Genomic DNA, 21,018 nt, shown 5'->3' with positions numbered 1-21,018 from the left:
GGGTGTATAGAGGGACTTGGTATACATACGGGGGTGTATGGAGGGACTTGGTATACATACGGGGGTGTATAGAGGGACTTGGTATACATACGGGGGTGTATGGAGGGACTTGGTATACATATAGGGGTGTATGGAGGGACTTGGTATACATACGGGGTTGTATGGAGGGACTTGGTATACATACGGGGGTGTATGGAGGGACTTGGTATACATACGGGGGTGTATGGAGGGACTTGGTATACATACGGGGGTGTATGGAGGGACTTGGTATACATACGGGGGTGTATGGAGGAACTTGGTATACATACGGGGGTGTATGGAGGGACTTGGTATAGATACGGGGGGGTATGGAGGGACTTGGTATACATACGGGGTAGTATGGAGGGACTTGGTATACATACGGGGTAGTATGGAGGGACTTGGTATAGATACGGGGGTGTATGGAGAGACTTGGTATACATACGGGGGTGTATGGAGGGACTTGGTATACATATGGGGTGTATGGAGGGACTTGGTATACATATGGGGTGTATGGAGGGACTTGGTATACATACGGGGGTGTATGGAGGAACTTGGTATACATACGGGGTAGTATGGAGGGACTTGGTATACATACGGGGGTGTATGGAGGGACTTGGTATACATACGGGGTAGTATGGAGGGACTTGGTATACATACGGGGGTGTATGGAGGGACTTGGTATAGATACGGGGGTGTATGGAGGGACTTGGTATAGATACGGGGTTGTATGGAGGGACTTGGTATACATACGGGGGTGTATGGAGGGACTTGGTATACATACGGGGGTGTATGGAGGGACTTGGTATACATACGGGGGTGTATGGAGGGACTTGGTATACATATGGGGTGTATGGAGGGACTTGGTATAGATACGGGGGTGTATGGAGGAACTTGGTATACATATGGGGTGTATGGAGGGACTTGGTATACATATGGGGTGTATGGAGGGACTTGGTATACATACGGGGGTGTATGGAGGGACTTGGTATACATACGGGGGTGTATGGAGGAACTTGGTATACATATGGGGTGTATGGAGGGACTTGGTATACATATGGGGTGTATGGAGGGACTTGGTATACATATGGGGTGTATGGAGGGACTTGGTATACATATGGGGTGTATGGAGGGACTTGGTATACATACGGGGGTGTATAGAGGAACTTGGTATACATACGGGGGTGTATGGAGGGACTTGGTATACATACGGGGTTGTATGGAGGGACTTGGTATACATACGGGGGTGTATGGAGGGACTTGGTATACATACGGGGGTGTATGGAGGGACTTGGTATACATATGGGGTGTATGGAGAGACTTGGTATACATACGGGGGTGTATGGAGGGACTTGGTATACATACGGGGGTGTATGGAGGGACTTGGTATACATACGGGGGTGTATGGAGGGACTTGGTATACATACGGGGGTGTATGGAGGGACTTGGTATACATATGGGGTGTACAGAGCGAGCTGCTCTAGATATTGGGGTGTATAGAAGGAGCTGTTGTAGATACATATGGGGGCTCACAATGCACATCCACCCCTCACCCTCTTACAGGCACAATGGTTCCACCTTTCACCTTCAGCCCTGGGTTATATGGAGCAGCTAGTTCTGATTGGTTGGATCGGGGATAAGACTTCCACCACCATTGGGTCAGTCCGATCACAAGTCTTACCACGGCATGTTGGGAGCGGGTTCCACACCACGGTGCATCTCTCATGGATTCTGTCCAGCCAACTCACGTGGCCCAAAATGTCAAATTGGTCAGGCAATCCTCTACTCACAGAGGGCGGTCCTTTCCAGGCAATGGTTGCCGTCACCAACCTCACATCCCAATGGATGCATAGCACTTTAAGGGTCTTGTGTACGGGGCCATCTCTCATGGATTCTGTCCAGCCAATCCTCTACCCACGAACAGAGGGCGGTCCTTTCCAGGCAATGGTTGCCGTCACCAACCTCACATCCCAATGGATGCATAGCACTTTAAGGGTCTTGTGTACGGGGCCATCTCTCCCAGCTACCCTGGTATGGAGAGGGGTCACCATACTGCCAGCAGAGCCCATGTATGAAGGTGGTTCACCCAGATGTCTTATTCCTGCCTCTCCATCAGTTCTGACTTGGGAGTAGACTATCCTTAGTCCAAGTAGATCCTCCACTACCATGTAGCGCCCCCCCCCCAGTCCAAAGCTCAGTGGTTAGCACCCTAATGGTCTGAGATAACCCTTCCATTTTGTAGCCCAGCTGTAATAGGTCATGCCTTTGGGACTGGCCAGCCCAGTATTTCCAACCATACATTCAATGTGCCTGGGCAGCAAGTCACTCCAAGGCAACAGTCACCCCATGGCAACAGTCACCCCAAGACAGGCCAAGAGCTCCCCCTTAAGTGTAGCTTAGTTTTTGGCATCAGCCACTGGCACACTGTGATAGACCTGCCCCCCCAACAGAGAAGGGGCAAAGAGGCTGGCCCATTGGTCCTGTGGCCATCCCTCTTTCTCTGCTGTACATTATGTCATGAACCTGTGGTAGTGAGCCCTTGTAGACCGCCAACTCAGGGTTCCCCAAGGTGCGGAGTCTAAGCCCCAGTCTGCTTCTTCACCAGAGCCTCTGATGGTGGGGATGGACTTGCAGCAAGCTGGGACCAGGTCGCGGCCCCTAGGTACACCCAGCTGAGGATGAGGAAACCATTTGCAGGAGCAGGGTACAATGGGAGGAGACAAATGGAAATCCGATAGACTAGGACAGGTGGAAAACAAACAAGGTCAGAGAATGAAGCCGGGTTCGGTACACAAGTAGTCAATGTAGGATTCAGGCAGTAGCAACACACAGGACCTCCAACAACGAGGACATTCCTCAGACAACGTGGGCCAGACTGAGCATGTCTTATATAGGCAGGAAGACAAGGAGGCGGGACAGGAAGTGATGGAAGGGAAGGATATAAAACCCAGAGAACAGCAGATGACGCCCATAGGTGAGCACAGACAGTCCACACACGTGAAAGGGATCAGGAGCAGCCCTGCAGCAAGGAGGTAAGAATACAAACAGGAGGCTTCAGGCCAACTTGTGACAGTACCGCCCCCCCCTCTTACAAGGTCTCCCCACTTGTTTAGGACCAGGCTTAGGGGGAAACTTCTGATGAAAAAATTCCACCCGACAGGGTGCAGAACCATCAGTAGGAGGAATCCAACACCTGTCCTCAGGACCATATCCCTTCCAGTCAATTAGATACAAGAGCTTCCCTCGGATGAACTTAGAATCCAAGATTTGCTTGACTTCATACTGATCCTTGGTACTCGCCATTGGGGAAGGATGACGATGAGGACGGGAAAACCTGTTGATGATATACGGTCTCAGAAGAGAAACATGGAAACATTAGGGATTCTCAGATGTGAAGGGAGGCGAAGATTGAAAGTGACAGGATTGACCTGGCGGAGGATGGTAAAGGGACCAATGAACCGAGGAGCACATTTCATAGAGGGTACCCATAGATGGATATTCTTGGTAGAGAGCCAAGCCTTGTCACCCGGAGGAATTTGGGTCTCATCCGGTGATCACAATATGCAGCTACTTTGTACTTGGAAGCTGCCAGATGTAAGTTCTTGGAAACATTTGCCTCAGAAGGGTAATAGGAGAACATAAGACAGGAGGCTGGGCTGGAGCCAACACCAAACTCCGGGATGAAGGGTCTGGTGAGAGCCACAGGGGTGGGCAAGACAGGCTGTACAGAACAGGAACCTGGGGTAATACAGGGGACAGAGGGCACTGTAGGGTGTACGGGGGCAGTACAGGGGACAGAGGGCACTGTAGGGTGTATGGGGGCAGTACAGGGGACAGAGGGCACTGTAGGGTGTATGGGGGCAGTACAGGGGACAGAGGGCACTGTAGGGTGTATGGGGGCAGTACAGGGGACAGAGGGCACTGTAGGGTGTATGGGGGCAGTACAGGGGACAGAGGGCACTGTAGGGTGTACGGGGGCAGTACAGGGGACAGAGGGCACTGTAGGGTGTACGGGGGCAGTACAGGGGACAGAGGGCACATTAGGGTGTACGGGGGCAGTACAGGGGACAGAGGGCACTGTAGGGTGTATGGGGGCAGTACAGGGGACAGAGGGCACTGTAGGGTGTATGGGGGCAGTACAGGGGACAGAGGGCACTGTAGGGTGTATGGGGGCAGTACAGGGGACAGAGGGCACTGTAGGGTGTACGGGGGCAGTACAGGGGACAGAGGGCACTGTAGGGTGTACGGGGGTAATACAGGGGACAGAGGGCACTGTAGGGTGTATGGGGGCAGTACAGGGGACAGAGGGCACTGTAGGGTGTATGGGGGCAGTACAGGGGACAGAGGGCACTGTAGGGTGTACGGGGGCAGTACAGGGGACAGAGGGCACTGTAGGGTGTACGGGGGCAGTACAGGGAACAGAGGGCACTGTAGGGTGTACGGGGGTAATACAGGGGACAGAGGGCACTGTAGGGTGTATGGGGGCAGTACAGGGGACAGAGGGCACTGTAGGGTGTATGGGGGCAGTACAGGGGACAGAGGGCACTGTAGGGTGTATGGGGGCAGTACAGGGGACAGAGGGCACTGTAGGGTGTATGGGGGCAGTACAGGGGACAGAGGGCACTGTAGGGTGTATGGGGGCAGTACAGGGGACAGAGGGCACATTAGGGTGTATGGGGGCAGTACAGGGGACAGAGGATACAGTAGGGTGTATGGGGGCAGTACAGGGGACAGAGGGCACTGTAGGGTGTACGGGGGCAGTACAGGGGACAGAGGGCACTGTAGGGTGTATGGGGGCAGTACAGGGGACAGAGGACACGTAGGGTGGGGGCAGTACAGGGGACAGAGGGCACTGTAGGGTGTGTAGGGGCAGTACAGGGGACATAGGACACAGTAGGGTGTACAGGGACAGGACAGAGGACACATTAGGGTGTACAGGGACAGGACAGAGGACACAGTAGGGTGTACAGGGACAGGACAGGGGACACAGTAGGGTGTACAGGGACAGGACAGGGGACACAGTAGGGTGTACAGGGACAGGACAGGGGACACAGTAGGGTGTACAGGGACAGGACAGAGGACACAGTAGGGTGTACAGGGACAGGACAGGGGACACAGTAGGGTGTACGGGGACAGGACAGGGGACAGAGTAGGGTGTACAGGGACAGGACAGGGGACACAGTAGGGTGTACGGGGACAGGACAGAGGACACAGTAGGGTGTACGGGGGCAGGGCAGGGAACAGAGAACACAGTAGGGTGTACGGGGACAGGACAGAGGACACAGTAGGGTGTACGGGGGCAGGGCAGGGAACAGAGGACACAGTAGGGTGCATAGGGACAGTAGCTATAATATGAAAACCAAAGATTGGGTGTTTCTGCAACCATGGAAGTCCAAGAATGATGGGACTAGAAGACTTATGGAGGATCAGGAAGGAGATTTCCTCACAATGAAGAGCGCCAACATGCATAGTCATGGAGGAGGTCCGGAACCGTAGAGGTCCTAAGGCCAAGGTGGAGCCATCAACTGCAGATACTGACAGGGGCATCAAGGGGACAAGAGGAACAGCCAATGATTGGTCAATGAAGTTCTCGGCTGCCCCAGAGTCCACATAAGCAGAAACCTGGTACAAGTTCAGGGCCCAATGAATGGAGACAGGTATGATAAATTGAGGGAAGGTGACGGAATTCAGGTTCTGGTCTAGATCACCTCCCTCAGAGTGACCTAGACCCAAGAATTTCCCGGAGTGGACAGAACAGGACTTAATTATATGACCTTCAGCCCCACAGGCATAGACCCAATCTTAGGCGACCTGATGGCTCTTGTGGAGTGGTGTGTTCGGCCTAACTGATGGCTCTTCAGATGCCGGTACCGTAGCAGAGGTAAGTTCATCAGGGACTTTATGGAAAACAGGAACAAATGAACCCACTGGGGCCGACGTGGACCAGCCCTTTCCAGATCTCGCTCCTGGAAGTGGACATCGATTTGGATACTAAGACATTCAAGTCATCCAGGGTGGTGGGTATGGTTCTTCCAGCTAGTGCGTCCTTAATACGGTCTGCTAGACCCTGCCAGTAGGTTGCAGAAAGGGCCTCATTATTCCATGCCAGTCCTGAAGCCAAGGTACAAAACTGAACTGCATATTGTCCAACAGTCCTGCAGCAGAGGAGCTCCTGCAGCAGATGAAGTCCTGCCACCCTGACGAAGGCGGAGGAGCTCCTGCAGCAGATGAAGTCCTGCCACCCTGACGAAGGCGGAGGAGCTCCTGCAGCAGATGAAGTCCTGCCACCCTGACGAAGGCGGAGGAGCTCCTGCAGCAGATGAAGTCCTGCCACCCTGACGAAGGCGGAGGAGCTCCTGCAGCAGATGAAGTCCTGCCACCCTGACGAAGGCGGAGGAGCTCCTGCAGCAGATGAAGTCCTGCCACCCTGACGAAGGCGGAGGAGCTCCTGCAGCAGATGAAGTCCTGCCACCCTGACGAAGGCGGAGGAGCTCCTGCTGCAGATGAAGTCCTGCCACCCTGACGAAGGCGGAGGAGCTCCTGCAGCAGATGAAGTCCTGCCACCCTGACGAAGGCGGAGGAGCTCCTGCTGCAGATGAAGTCCTGCCACCCTGACGAAGGCGGAGGAGCTCCTGCAGCAGATGAAGTCCTGCCACCCTGACGAAGGCGGAGGAGCTCCTGCTGCAGATGAAGTCCTGCCGGGCACATCGGAGGTTTTATGGAAGGCTTGCAGGAAGGCTGAGGGGCTGCAGTTGGATCCTGTCGCTCCCACAGTGGTGAGGCCCAAGTGCTTCTCCAGGAGGGAAATCATGTACACCACCTTGGAAGGGTCAGTAGGGAAATGGGGGGCTGCTGGTCCAAAGTGATTGATGAAACCCCGACAAGCTTTGGGGTCACCAGAGAAACCAGGCGGTGGAAGCAGCTGGAGTCCCGAAGGACTGTGTTCCCCTCCCCGTGATCAGTATTGCGGTGACCCCTCCCCCCGTGATCAGTATTGGGGTGACCCCCCTCCCCCCGTGATCAGTATTGGGGTGACCCCTCCCCCCGTGATCAGTATTGAGGTTACCCCCCTCCCCCGTGATCAGTATTGAGGTGACCCCCTTCCCTGTGACCTATATTGGGGTGACAACCTTCCCCCCATGATCAGTATTGGGGTGACCCCTCCCCCCGTGATCATATTGAGGTTACCCCCCTCCCCCGTGATCAGTATTGGGGTGACCCCCTTGCACCCAGTGACAGAAGTCGTCAGGTAGGTCGCTATGTGTCCATCTGGGATCCCTGAGGAACTCACCGACAACCACACCCACCGTGGGGAGGAGCCCTGTACGCCCCACACCAGCCATGGGGAGCCCTGTACGCCCCACACCCGCCATGAGGAGTCCTGTACGCCCCACACCCGCCATGAGGAGTCCTGTACGCCCCACACCCGCCATGGGGAGGAGCCCTGTACGCCCCACCCGCCATGAGGAGTCCTGTACGCCCCACACCTGCCGTGGGGAGGAGCCCTGTACGCCCCACACCCGCCATGAGGAGTCCTGTACGCCCCACACCCGTCATGGGGAGGAGCCCTGTACGCCACACACACGCCATGGGGAGGAGCCCTGTACGCCCCACACCCACCATGAGGAGTCCTGTACGCCCCACACCCGCCATGAAGAGTCCTGTACGCCCCACACCCGTCATGGGGAGGAGCCCTGTACGCCCCACACCCGCCATGGGGAGGAGCCCTGTACGCCCCACCCGCCGCTGGGAGGAGCCCTGTACACCCCACCCGCCGTTGGGAGGAGCCCTGTAAACCCCACACCCGCCGTGGGGAGGAGCCCTGTACGCCCCACACCCGCCGTTGGGAGGAGCCCTGTACACCCCACCCGCCGTTGGGAGGAGCCCTGTACGCCCCACACCCGCCGTGGGGAGGAGCCCTGTACGCCCCGAACCTCATCACTTCTATCACAGGAGACTCTCCCGCCAACAATATCGCCCCGCCTCCTCGGAATACCAAAGACTGAGGCTCCGGGAAGATGGCGGCGCAGAGGGCGGAGCTCGGCGTGTCTCACGGAGGACGGATGTGGGCGGATCTAAAGTCTCCAAGAAGATGGCGGCGGGTTGGGCCTCTAGTGGCGGCCGGCGGTCTCCGCCCCCATGATGCTGTGCGATGAACCAATCGTCGGGTGTCCCGTCAGTGAGGAGAATGGCGGAGCGGAGAGAGGTGAGCTCGGGGGGGAGAGGAGCGGTGTCCGAGGGGGGGATAGGGGTAGGCCGGTCAGTGTGCGGAGGGGGAGGGGTGTCTCTCTCACAGTCTCACTCTCTCCGGAGTCCTTCCCTGTTCTGTGTGTGGCAGTGCAGCCTCTGGTCACATGACTCCTCCCAATGGGCGGAGCTACACACAGACTGACCAGAAACCCAGGAGGAATGCTGGGAAATGATCACCTATAAGCGGAGCTCTGATATCACTGTAATCACTGCACCCCGCCCTCAGGGCCGGGCAATGAGGAGGTGGGAGGGACATGAGAGAGCAGACAGCCAATGAGAGGAGGTGGGAGGGACATGAGAGAGCAGACAGCCAATGAGAGGAGGTGGGAGGGACATGAGAGAGCAGACAGCCAATGAGAGGAGGTGGGAGGGACATGATTGGAGGGGTGAGGAGGTAGTGGGCGGAGGATGGAGGGACATGATTGGAGGGGTGAGGACGTAGTGGGCGGAGGATGGAGGGACATGATTGGAGGGGTGAGGACGTAGTGGGCGGAGGATGGAGGGACATGATTGGAGGGGTGAGGACGTAGTGGGAGGAGGATGGAGGGACATGATTGGAGGGGTGAGGACGTAGTGGGCGGAGGATGGAGGGACATGATTGGAGGGGTGAGGAGGTAGTGGGCGGAGGATGGAGGGACATGATTGGAGGGGTGAGGACGTAGTGGGCGGAGGATGGAGGGACATGATTGGAGGGGTGAGGACGTAGTGGGCGGAGGATGGAGGGACATGATTGGAGGGGTGAGAAGGTAGTGGGCGGAGGATGGAAGGACATGATTGGAGGGGTGAGGAGGTAGTGGGCGGAGGATGGAAGGACATGATTGGAGGGGTGAGAAGGTAGTGGGCGGAGGATGGAGGGACATGATTGGAGGGGTGAGAAGGTAGTGGGCGGAGGATGGAAGGACATGATTGGAGGGGTGAGAAGGTAGTGGGCGGAGGATGGAAGGACATGATTGGAGGGGTGAGGACGTAGTGGGCGGAGGATGGAGGGACATGATTGGAGGGGTGAGGACGTAGTGGGCGGAGGATGGAGGGACATGATTGGAGGGGTGAGGACGTAGTGGGCGGAGGATGGAAGGACACGATTGGAGGGGTGAGGAGGTAGTGGGCGGAGGATGGAGGGACATGATTGGAGGGGTGAGGAGGTAGTGGGCGGAGGATGGAGGGACATGATTGGAGGGGTGAGGAGGTAGTGGGCGGAGGATGGAGGGACATGATTGGAGGGGTGAGGACGTAGTGGGCGGAGGATGGAGGGACATGATTGGAGGGGTGAGGACGTAGTGGGCGGAGGGACATGATTGGAGGGGTGAGGACGTAGTGGGCGGAGGATGGGGGGACATGATTGGAGGGGTGAGGAGGTAGTGGGCGGAGGATGGAAGGACATGATTGGAGGGGTGAGGAGGTAGTGGGCGGAGGATGGAAGGACATGATTGGAGGGGTGAGGACGTAGTGGGCGGAGGGACATGATTGGAGGGGTGAGGACGTAGTGGGCGGAGGATGGGGGGACATGATTGGAGGGGTGAGGAGGTAGTGGGCGGAGGATGGAGGGACATGATTGGAGGGGTGAGGACGTAGTGGGCGGAGGATGGAAGGACATGATTGGAGGGGTGAGAAGGTAGTGGGCGGAGGATGGAAGGACACGATTGGAGGGGTGAGAAGGTAGTGGGCGGAGGATGGAAGGACACGATTGGAGGGGTGAGGACGTAGTGGGCGGAGGATGGAGGGACATGATTGGAGGGGTGAGGACGTAGTGGGCGGAGGATGGAGGGACATGATTGGAGGGGTGAGGAGGTAGTGGGAGGAGGATGGAAGGACATGATTGGAGGGGTGAGGAGGTAGTGGGCGGAGGATGGAGGGACATGATTGGAGGGGTGAGGAGGTAGTGGGCGGAGGATGGAGGGACATGATTGGAGGGGTGAGGAGGTAGTGGGCGGAGGATGGAGGGACATGATTGGAGGGGTGAGGACGTAGTGGGCGGAGGATGGAGGGACATGATTGGAGGGGTGAGGACGTAGTGGGCGGAGGATGGAGGGACATGATTGGAGGGGTGAGGACGTAGTGGGCGGAGGATGGAGGGACATGATTGGAGGGGTGAGGACGTAGTGGGCGGAGGATGGAGGGACATGATTGGAGGGGTGAGGAGGTAGTGGGCGGAGGATGGAGGGACATGATTGGAGGGGTGAGGAGGTAGTGGGCGGAGGATGGAGGGACATGATTGGAGGGGTGAGGAGGTAGTGGGCGGAGGATGGAAGGACATGATTGGAGGGGTGAGAAGGTAGTGGGCGGAGGATGGAAGGACATGATTGGAGGGGTGAGGAGGTAGTGGGCTGAGGATGGAAGGACATGATTGGAGGGGTGAGGACGTAGTGGGCGGAGGATGGAAGGACATGATTGGAGGGGTGAGAAGGTAGTGGGCGGAGGATGGAAGGACATGATTGGAGGGGTGAGGAGGTAGTGGGCGGAGGATGGAAGGACATGATTGGAGGGGTGAGGAGGTAGTGGGCGGAGGATGGAAGGACACGATTGGAGGGGTGAGGAGGTAGTGGGCTGAGGATGGAAGGACACGATTGGAGGGGTGAGGAGGTAGTGGGCGGAGGATGGAGGGACACGATTGGAGGGGTGAGGACGTAGTGGGCGGAGGATGGAGGGACATGATTGGAGGGGTGAGGACGTAGTGGGCGGAGGATGGAGGGACATGATTGGAGGGGTGAGGACGTAGTGGGCGGAGGATGGAGGGACATGATTGGAGGGGTGAGGAGGTAGTGGGAGGAGGATGGAGGGACATGATTGGAGGGGTGAGGACGTAGTGGGCGGAGGATGGAAGGACATGATTGGAGGGTTGAGGACGTAGTGGGCGGAGGATGCAGGGACATGATTGGAGGGGTGAGGAGGTAGTGGGCGGAGGATGCAGGGACATGATTGGAGGGGTGAGGAGGTAGTGGGCGGAGGATGGGGGGACATGATTGGAGGGGTGAGGAGGTAGTGGGCGGAGGATGGAAGGACACGATTGGAGGGGTGAGGAGGTAGTGGGCGGAGGATGGAAGGACACGATTGGAGGGGTGAGGAGGTAGTGGGCGGAGGATGGAAGGACACGATTGGAGGGGTGAGGAGGTAGTGGGCGGAGGATGGAAGGACATGATTGGAGGGGTGAGGACGTAGTGGGCGGAGGATGGAAGGACACGATTGGAGGGGTGAGGACGTAGTGGGCGGAGGATGGAGGGACATGATTGGAGGGGTGAGGACGTAGTGGGCGGAGGATGGAGGGACATGATTGGAGGGGTGAGGACGTAGTGGGCGGAGGATGGAGGGACATGATTGGAGGGGTAAGGAGGTAGGGGGCGGAGGATGGAAGGACATGATTGGAGGGGTGAGGAGGTAGTGGGCGGAGGATGGAAGGACATGATTGGAGGGGTGAGGAGGTAGTGGGCGGAGGATGGAAGGACACGATTGGAGGGGTGAGGAGGTAGTGGGCGGAGGATGGAGGGACACGATTGGAGGGGTGAGGACGTAGTGGGCGGAGGATGGAGGGACATGATTGGAGGGGTGAGGAGGTAGTGGGCGGAGGATGGAGGGACATGATTGGAGGGGTGAGGAGGTAGTGGGCGGAGGATGGAGGGACATGATTGGAGGGGTGAGGAGGTAGTGGGCGGAGGATGGAGGGACATGATTGGAGGGGTGAGAAGGTAGTGGGCGGAGGATGGAAGGACATGATTGGAGGGGTGAGAAGGTAGTGGGCGGAGGATGGAAGGACATGATTGGAGGGGTGAGGACGTAGTGGGCGGAGGATGGAGGGACATGATTGGAGGGGTGAGGACGTAGTGGGCGGAGGATGGAGGGACATGATTGGAGGGGTGAGGACGTAGTGGGCGGAGGATGGAAGGACATGATTGGAGGGGTGAGAAGGTAGTGGGCGGAGGATGGAAGGACATGATTGGAGGGGTGAGGAGGTAGTGGGCGGAGGATGGAAGGACATGATTGGAGGGGTGAGGAGGTAGTGGGCGGAGGATGGAGGGACACGATTGGAGGGGTGAGGACGTAGTGGGCGGAGGATGGAGGGACATGATTGGAGGGGTGAGGAGGTAGTGGGCGGAGGATGGAGGGACATGATTGGAGGGGTGAGGAGGTAGTGGGCGGAGGATGGAGGGACATGATTGGAGGGGTGAGGAGGTAGTGGGCGGAGGATGGAGGGACATGATTGGAGGGGTGAGGACGTAGTGGGCGGAGGATGGAGGGACACGATTGGAGGGGTGAGGACGTAGTGGGCGGAGGATGGAAGGACACGATTGGAGGGGTGAGGAGGTAGTGGGCGGAGGATGGAAGGACACGATTGGAGGGGTGAGGAGGTAGTGGGCGGAGGATGGAAGGACACGATTGGAGGGGTGAGGAGGTAGTGGGCGGAGGATGGAGGGACATGATTGGAGGGGTGAGGACGTAGTGGGCGGAGGATGGAGGGACATGATTGGAGGGGTGAGGACGTAGTGGGCGGAGGATGGAGGGACATGATTGGAGGGGTGAGGAGGTAGTGGGCGGAGGATGGGGGGACATGATTGGAGGGGTAAGGAGGTAGGGGGCGGAGGATGGAAGGACATGATTGGAGGGGTGAGGACGTAGTGGGTGGGGATGAAGATGGTGATGTGGAAGGTGGTGAGGGGGCGGGGTTAAGCAGAGCTGACATCTCATTGGTCTCTATCACAGAGCAGATAACGGCCGGGTTGTAGTCGCTGGGAACGTCATCCCATCCCCCATCGTCAGTGTTGTCAGGATGGAGCAACCCAACCTGGATACCATGCTGGACTTGCACAGGTGAGTGCTGCGGGGGTATGGGGGGGGGTGTAGTGGGGGTGTGGTGTAGTGGGGGTGTGGTGTAGTGTGTAGTGGGGTTGTGGTGTAGTGGGGGTGTGGTGTAGTGGGGTTGTGGTGTAGTGGGGGGTGTAGTATGGTGTGGTGTAGTGTGTAGTGGGGGTGTAGTGGGGGTGTGGTGTAGTGTGTAGTGGGGGTGTGGTGTAGTGGGGGTGTGGTGTAGTGGGGGTGTAGTATGGTGTGGTGTAGTGTGTAGTGGGGGTGTAGTGGGGGTGTGGTGTAGTGGGGGTGTGGTGTAGTGGGGGTGTGGTGTAGTGGGGGTGTGGTGTAGTGGGGGTGTAGTATGGTGTAGTGTGTAGTGGGGGTGTAGTATGGTGTAGTGTGTAGTGGGGGTGTGGTGTAGTGGGGGTGTGGTGTAGTGGGGGTGTGGTGTAGTGTGTAGAGGGGGTGTGGTGTAGTGGGGGTGTGGTGTAGTGGGGGTGTGGTGTAGTGGGGGTCTGGTGTAGTGGGGGTGTAGTATGGTGTAGTGTGTAGTGGGGGTGTAGTATGGTGTAGTGTGTAGTGGGGGTGTGGTGTAGTGGGGGTGTGGTGTAGTGTGTAGAGGGGGTGTGGTGTAGAGGGGGTGTGGTGTAGAGGGGGTGTGGTGTAGAGGGGGTGTGGTGTAGTGGGGGTGTGGTGTAGTGGGGGTGTAGTATGGTGTAGTGTGTAGTGGGGGTGTAGTATGGTGTAGTGTGTAGTGGGGGTGTAGTATGGTGTAGTGTGTAGTGGGGGTGTAGTATGGTGTAGTGTGTAGTGGGGGTGTAGTATGGTGTAGTGTGTAGTGGGGGTGTAGTATGGTGTAGTGTGTAGTGGGGGTGTGGTGTAGTGGGGGTGTGGTGTAGTGGGGGTGTAGTATGGTGTAGTGTGTAGTGGGGGTGTGGTGTAGTGTGTAGTGGGGGTGTGGTGTAGTGGGGGTGTGGTGTAGTGGGGGTGTGGTGTAGTGGGGTTGTGGTGTAGAGGGGGTGTGGTGTAGTGTGTAGGAGGGGTGTCGTGGGGGTGTGGTGTAGTGGGGGTGTGGTGTAGTGGGGTTGTGGTGTAGAGGGGGTGTGGTGTAGTGTGTAGGGGGGGTGTAGTGGGGGTGTGGTGTCGTGGGGGTGTGGTGTAGTGGGGGTGTTGTGTAGTGGGGTTGTGGTGTAGAGGGGGTGTGGTGTAGTGTGTAGGGGGGGTGTAGTGGGGGTGTGGTGTAGTGGGGGTGTGGTGTAGTGGGGGTGTAGTGGGGGTGTGGTGTAGTGGGGGTGTAGTGGGGGTGTGGTGTAGTGGGGGTGTGGTGTAGTGGTAGTATAGTGTTGTGGTAGTATGGTGTTGTGGTGTGGTGTAGTGGGGTTGTGGTGTAGTGGGGGTGTGGTGTAGGGTGTAGTGGGGGTGTGGTGTAGTGGGGGTGTGGTGTAGTGTGTAGTGGGGGTGTGGTGTAGTGGGGGTGTGGTGTAGTGTGTAGTGGAGGTGTGGTGTAGTGGGGGTGTGGTGTAGTGGGGTTGTGGTGTAGTGGGGGTGTGGTGTAGTGTGTAGTGGGGGTGTGGTGTAGTGGGGGTGTGGTGTAGTGGGGGTGTGGTGTAGTGTGTAGTGGGGGTGTGGTGTAGTTGGGGTGTGGTGTAGTGTGTAGTGGAGGTGTGGTGTAGTGGGGGTGTGGTGTAGTGGGGTTGTGGTGTAGTGGGGGTGTGGTGTAGTGTGTAGTGGGGGTGTGGTGTAGTGGTAGTATGGTGTTGTGGTGTGGTGTAGTGGGGGTGTGGTGTAGTGTGTAGTGGGGGTGTGGTGTAGTGGGGGTGTGGTGTAGTGGGGTTGTGGTGTAGTGGGGGTGTGGTGTGGTGTAGTGGGGGTGTGGTGTAGTGGTAGTATAGTGTTGTGGTAGTATGGTGTTGTGGTGTAGTGGGGGTGTGGTGTAGTTTGGTGTTGTGGTGTAGTGGGGGTGTGGTGTAGTTTGGTGTTGTGGTGTAGTGGGGGTGTGGTGTAGTGGGCTTGTGGTGTAGTGGGGGTGTGGTGTAGTGTGTAGTGGGGGTGTGGTGTAGTGGTGTTGTGGTGTAGTGGGGGTGTAGTATGGTGTTGTGGTGTAGTGGGGGTGTGGTGTAGTGGGGTTGTGGTGTAGTGGGGGTGTGGTGTAGTGGTAGTATGGTGTTGTGGTGTGGTGTAGTGGTGTTGTGGTGTAGTGGGGGTGTAGTATGGTGTTGTGGTGTAGTGGGGGTGTGGTGTAGTGGGGTTGTGGTGTAGTGGTAGTATGGTGTTGTGGTGTGGTGTAGTGGGGGTGGGTGTAACATACATGTGACATACATGTACAGATTTGAGTAGATAAGATGTGATCAGTAGCAATATGTAATGGTAACTGGAGGGACATTCCATTGTCATTAGGGATGTATTGAGTCAGAGGTGCTCAGACACAGAGGCATCAATTAGCAGCTGAAAAGCCCGGCTTCCTGGATGTGACATCGAAGTGCTAATGAGGTTTTGTCACCTTCGGTTTAAAGGAAGTGTCTCCAGACATCAGAGGGGAATGTTTCTTCCCTCATAAAAGCTAAAATATGAGTTGCAGAGAGATGAGAATACTTCCTTCTGATAGGGCACTCTGTGGGTCACATCTGTATATAAAAACCATATTTGTGGGTTAGGTAGAAGGCCAGGAAAATGCAGGGAATGGTTAGGTGGCGCTGGGTGGCGACAGTCGGATGGTGTTTGGTACTGTCACGATCGGGCCAATGCACTGGTGTCGGAAATCCAATCCCCGACTTGGTATTTCAAGCCAGTCTTGGCCCAATTGAACTTGGGCAGGTCAGCACCCAGAACATCCTGTGGGCGGGTACAGGAACACCCCCCAGGGTCAATTGGTTGAGGACTAATGTCCCGCCTACGTCCATATCCCCATAAATTGAGGACCCGGACATTGTGATTCGTACGGAGCCGGTTCGATCGACCAACAGATTGCTGACTCTGACTGGCTCCAGTCGCAGGATAGATCTCGGTAAACGTTTTATTCCCTTTTATTTTATAGTGACGTCATTTGTGTGTCTTCTTGTATTTCTGTAACTTTCTATACTTTGTACATATTTTGTGCCCCGCCCACTTTCGGGAAATTAAATCTTAAAATTAATTAGTGACTTCTGTGTATCTAAGCTCGGGCTCAGATCTCCGGAGGGATTGGATCGGAGGGATTGGATCGGAGGGATTGGATTGGAGAGATTAGATTGGATCGTATTATAATATAACATCGGGGTTCTGGCTGTAGGTAACTGGAGGGGCCCTAGAAGGGTGTGATTACTAAGCTGCTCCTCCCCTCTAATCAGTGCACCAGATTGTATGTAAGATTTGTATCTGCCAGTGTGTGGTCAGCCAGCTGGATTGTAGTGGAGTCTCCCCCCGGTGGTGGGCAGAGGTAGTGCGGGGTGTGGTCAGCCAGCTGGATTGGAGTGGAGTCTCCCCCGGTGGTGGGCAGAGGTAGTGCGGGGTGTGGTCAGCCCTCTGGATTGTAGTGGAGTCTCCCCCCCGGTGGTGTGCAGAGGTAGTGCGGGGTGTGGTCAGCCCTCTGGATTGTAGTGGAGTCTCCCCCCGGTGGTGTGCAGAGGTAGTGCGGGGTGTGGTCAGCCCTCTGGATTGTAGTGGAGTCTCCCCCCGGTGGTGGGCAGAGGTAGTGCGGGGTGTGGTCAGCCCTCTGGATTGTAGTGGAGTCTCCCCCCGGTGGTGGGCAGAGGTAGTGCGGGGTGTGGTCAGCCCTCTGGATTGGAGTGGAGTCTCCCCCCGGTGGTGGGCAGAGGTAGTGCGGGGTGTGGTCAGCCCTCTGGATTGTAGTGGAGTCTCCCCCCGGTGGTGGGCAGAGGTAGTGCGGGGTGTGGTCAGCCCTCTGGATTGGAGTGGAGTCTCCCCCCGGTGGTGGGCAGAGGTAGTGCGGGGTGTGGTCAGCCCTCTGGATTGGAGTGGAGTCTCCCCCCGGTGGTGGGCAGAGGTAGTGCGGGGTGTGGTCAGCCCTCTGGATTGGAGTGGAGTCTCCCCCCGGTGGTGGGCAGAGGTAGTGCGGGGTGTGGTCAGCCCTCTGGATTGGAGTGGAGTCTCCCCCGGTGGTGGGCAGAGGTAGTGCGGGGTGTGGTCAGCCCTCTGGATTGGAGTGGAGTCTCCCCCCGGTGGTGGGCAGAGGTAGTGCAGCTGTGGAAGGTTATCACGGCTGATCTTATATACGGATTATATATCAGAGTTCAGTCCCCTTTAGTCCCTCGTCCCCCAAGTCACCGCCCCACGTGTGCACCTCGGTTAGCTAGTCGCTGTGGGCGTGGCATGTGGGGGATCCGTGATAATGGGGCGTGAAGTAAATTGGGGGGTGTAGTGTGGGGGGGCATAGTGTAATTTGGGGGTTGTAGTGGGGGGTGTGGTGTAATTTGGGGGGGGGTGTAGTGTGGGGTTCGTGGTGTAATTTGGAGGGAGTAGTGTGGGGGTGGGGGGCGTGGTGTAATTTGGGGGGGTGTAGTGTGGGGGGGCGTGGTGTAATTTGGGGGGTTTGGTTTTTGGGGGGTGTAGTGAGGGGCGTTGTGTAGTGTTGGGGGGCGTGGTGTAATTTGGGAGGTGTAGAAGGGGGTGTGGCGTAATGGGGGGTGTTAGTCATTGGTGGATATGGAGGGGAGGTGTCAGGTGACAGAAGTAACGCCCACATTTGTCTGATAGGTTCCCGACTGACCCCGTGATGTGCATTCTCCTCCTCCTCTACACTCCCATTGGTCTGTGTCTCTTCTTGCTCCGCCTCTTCATTGGCGCTCATGTCTTCTTGGTGAGCTGCGTCCTCCCGGAGTCCCTCATACGCAGGTAAGTCGCCCGCTCTGGGGGGGGTCACTAAGTCACCCCTCAGACTCCCCGCTTCTCCATCGCCCCTCAGACTCCCCTCTTCTCCATCGCCCCTCAGACTCCCCGCTTCTCCATCTCCCCCCAGACTCCCCTCTTCTCCATCTCCCCTCAGACTCCCCTCTTCTCCATCGCCCCGCTTCTCCATCGCCCCTCAGACTCCCCGCTTCTCCATCGCCCCTCAGACTCCCCGCTTCTCCATCGCCCCTCAGACTCCCCGCTTCTCCATCGCCCCTCAGACTCCCCGCTTCTCCATCTCCCCCCAGACTCCCCTCTTCTCCATCTCCCCTCAGACTCCCCTCTTCTCCATCGCCCCTCAGACTCCCCGCTTCTCCATCGCCCCTCAGACTCCCCTCTTCTCCATCGCCCCTCAGACTCCCCGCTTCTCCATCGCCCCTCAGACTCCCCGCTTCTCCATCGCCCCTCAGACTCCCCGCTTGATGCTCTGGTCTCCTCTGTAGGTTCCTCCTCCGGGTGATGAGCTCGGTGCTGGGATTGGTGGTCAGTCAGTACGGAGCTCCGGATTGGTCGGTGAAGATATACGTATCCAATCACAGGACTCACTTCGATCACAACGCCCTCAGCCTGGTGGCCTCCTGCAGTTCGGTGAGTTCTCCTGTAGATGGCGATAGAAGATTGGATGTCATGTACTTGGCCCGCCCCCCTGGGATCTCATGTACTTGGCCCGCCCCCTGGGATCTCATGTACTTGGCCCGCCCCCTGGGATCTCATGTACTTGGCCCGCCCCCTGGGATCTCATGTACTTGGTCCGCCCCCCTGGGATCTCATGTACTTGGCCCGCCCCCCTGGGATCTCATGTACTTGGTCCGCCCCCCTGGGATCTCATGTACTTGGCCCGCCCCCTGGGATCTCATGTACTTGGCCCGCCCCCTGGGATCTCAGGTACTTGGCCCACCCCCCTGGGATCTCATGTACTTGGTCCGCCCCCCTGGGATCTCATGTACTTGGCCCGCCCCCCTGGGATCTCATGTACTTGGCCCGCCCCCCTGGGATCTCATGTACTTGGTCCGCCCCCCTGGGATCTCATGTACTTGGCCCGCCCCCTGGGATCTCATGTACTTGGCCCGCCCCCTGGGATCTCATGTACTTGGCCCGCCCCCTGGGATCTCATGTACTTGGCCCACCCCCCTGGGATCTCATGTACTTGGCCCACCCCCCTGGGATCTCATGTACTTGGTCCGCCCCCTGGTATCTCATGTATTTGGTCCGCCCCCTTGGATCTCATGTACTTGGCCCACCCCCTGGGATCTCATGTATTTGTTCCGCCCCCTTGGATCTCATGTACTTGGCCCACCCCCCTGGGATCTCATGTATTTGGTCCGCCCCCCTGGTATCTCATGTATTTGGTCCGCCCCCTTGGATCTCATGTACTTGGCCGCCCCCCTGGGATCTCATGTACTTGGCCCGCCCCCTGGGATCTCATGTACTTGGCCCGCCCCCTGGGATTATTATTATACAGGATTTATATGGCGGCAGAAGGTTTGCTCAGCGCTGTACATTATAGTGGGGACAGAACACGAGACAATACAGTAACAATACAATACACGAGGGGGGGAGGGCCCTGATCCTGGGAGCTTACAATCTAGGAGGGAGGGGGAAGAGGTACAGGAGGAAGTGGCTGTGGGGGATGGAGTGGAGGAGATCGGCTGTTAGGTGGGGGTGGGGTAGACTTCCCTGAAGAGATGGGTTTTCAGGGTGCGCCTAAAGGAGAGGAGGGTAGGTGATAATCTGATGGGTTGGGGTAGGGAGTTCCAGAGGATGGGGGAAGTCCTGGAGAAGTCCTGCAGTCGGGCGTGGGAGGAGGAGACCAGGGAACTAGAGAGAAGGAGGTCTTGTGAGGAGCGAAGATTACGGGTTGGGTGGTATTTGGGTATCAGGTCAGTTATGTAGTTTGGGGCGGAGTTATGAATGGCTTTGTAGGTCAGAGTCAGTAGTTTGAATTTAATGCGTTGGGCAATCGGGAGCCAGTGGAGGGATTGGCAGAGGGGGGTGGAGGACACTGAGTGGAGGTCAGTGGAGGGAATGACAGAGAGGGGTGGAGGACACTGAGTGGAGGCCAGTGGAGGGATTGGCAGAGGGGGGTGGAGGCCAGTGGAGGGAATGACAGAGGGGGGTGGAGGACACTGAGTGGAGGCCAGTGGAGGGATTGGCAGAGGGGGGTGGAGGACACTGAATGGAGGCCAGTGGAGGGATTGGCAGAGGGGGGTGGAGGACACTGAATGGAGGCCAGTGGAGGGATTGGCAGAGGGGGGTGGAGGACACTGAGTGGAGGTCAGTGGAAAGATTGGCAGAGAGGGGTGGAGGCCAGTGGAGGGAATGACGGAGGGGGGTGGCAGAAGTGGAGCGGTTGGTGAGGTGGATGAGTCTGGCCGCTGAGTTCAGGATAGACTGAAGCGGGGATAGTCTGCGATGAGGGAGGCCGGTGAGGAGGGAGTTGCAGTAGTCCAGGCGTGAGATGATGAGGGTGTGTACGAGTTGTTTGGTGGTGTCTGGGGTGAGGCGGAGCCTGCATGAGTTTGCCAACGATTGGACATGGGGTTGGAAGGACAGGTTTGAGTCTAGAGTGACACCCAGGACTTTGGCTTGCGGGGTGGGAGTGATGGTGGAGTTGTTGGTCGTGATGGAAAGATTGGGGGGGGGGTGGTGTCCAGGCTGGGGGGAAGACCAGGAGCTCGGTTTTGGAAAGGTTCAGTTTAAGGAAGTGGAGTGACATCCACTCTATGTCGCTCAGTAGGTGTGTGATTCGGGTGGAGACTGAGGGGGTGAGGTGGGGGGTTGAGACTGAGGGGGTGAGGTGGGGGGTTGAGACTGAGGGGGTGAGGTGGGGGGTTGAGACTGAGGGGGTGAGGTGGGGGGTTGAGACTGAGGGGGTGAGGTGGGGGGTTGAGACTGAGGGGGTGAGGTGGGGGGTAGAGAGATAGATTTGTGTGTCGTCGGCATAGAGGTGGTAGTTGAAGCCGTGAGAGTGTATGAGTTGGCCAAGGGAGGAGGTATAGATGAAGAGAAGGGGCCCGAGGACCGAGCCTTGGGGGACCCCAACAGAGAGGGGGAGTGAGGGGGAGGTGGTAGTGTTTTAGGTAACGC

General features: G+C 57.5%; 1 protein-coding gene across 1 annotated transcript; it reads left to right on the top strand.

Annotated features, from left to right (window-relative positions):
* Window positions 1-8,142: 8,142 nt before the first annotated feature.
* On the top strand, window positions 8,143-18,519 carry AUP1 (AUP1 lipid droplet regulating VLDL assembly factor; the record flags this gene model as incomplete). The annotated part of the gene is made up of 4 exons (XM_089665756.1): window positions 8,143-8,224; window positions 12,966-13,068; window positions 17,740-17,877; window positions 18,375-18,519. Coding segments are annotated over exons 1-4 (453 nt in total), but the record flags the coding sequence as incomplete, so codon positions are not given.
* Window positions 18,520-21,018: the final 2,499 nt, after the last annotated feature.

This window comes from Staurois parvus, unplaced genomic scaffold, assembly GCF_062004578.1.
Source record: "Staurois parvus isolate SC_StPar_1 unplaced genomic scaffold, SC_StPar_1.0 ptg002327l, whole genome shotgun sequence".
Taxonomy (NCBI): Eukaryota; Metazoa; Chordata; class Amphibia; order Anura; family Ranidae; genus Staurois; species Staurois parvus.
The sequence above is the reverse complement of the archived record's forward strand: the minus strand, read 5'-3'. Positions and strand labels throughout refer to the sequence as shown.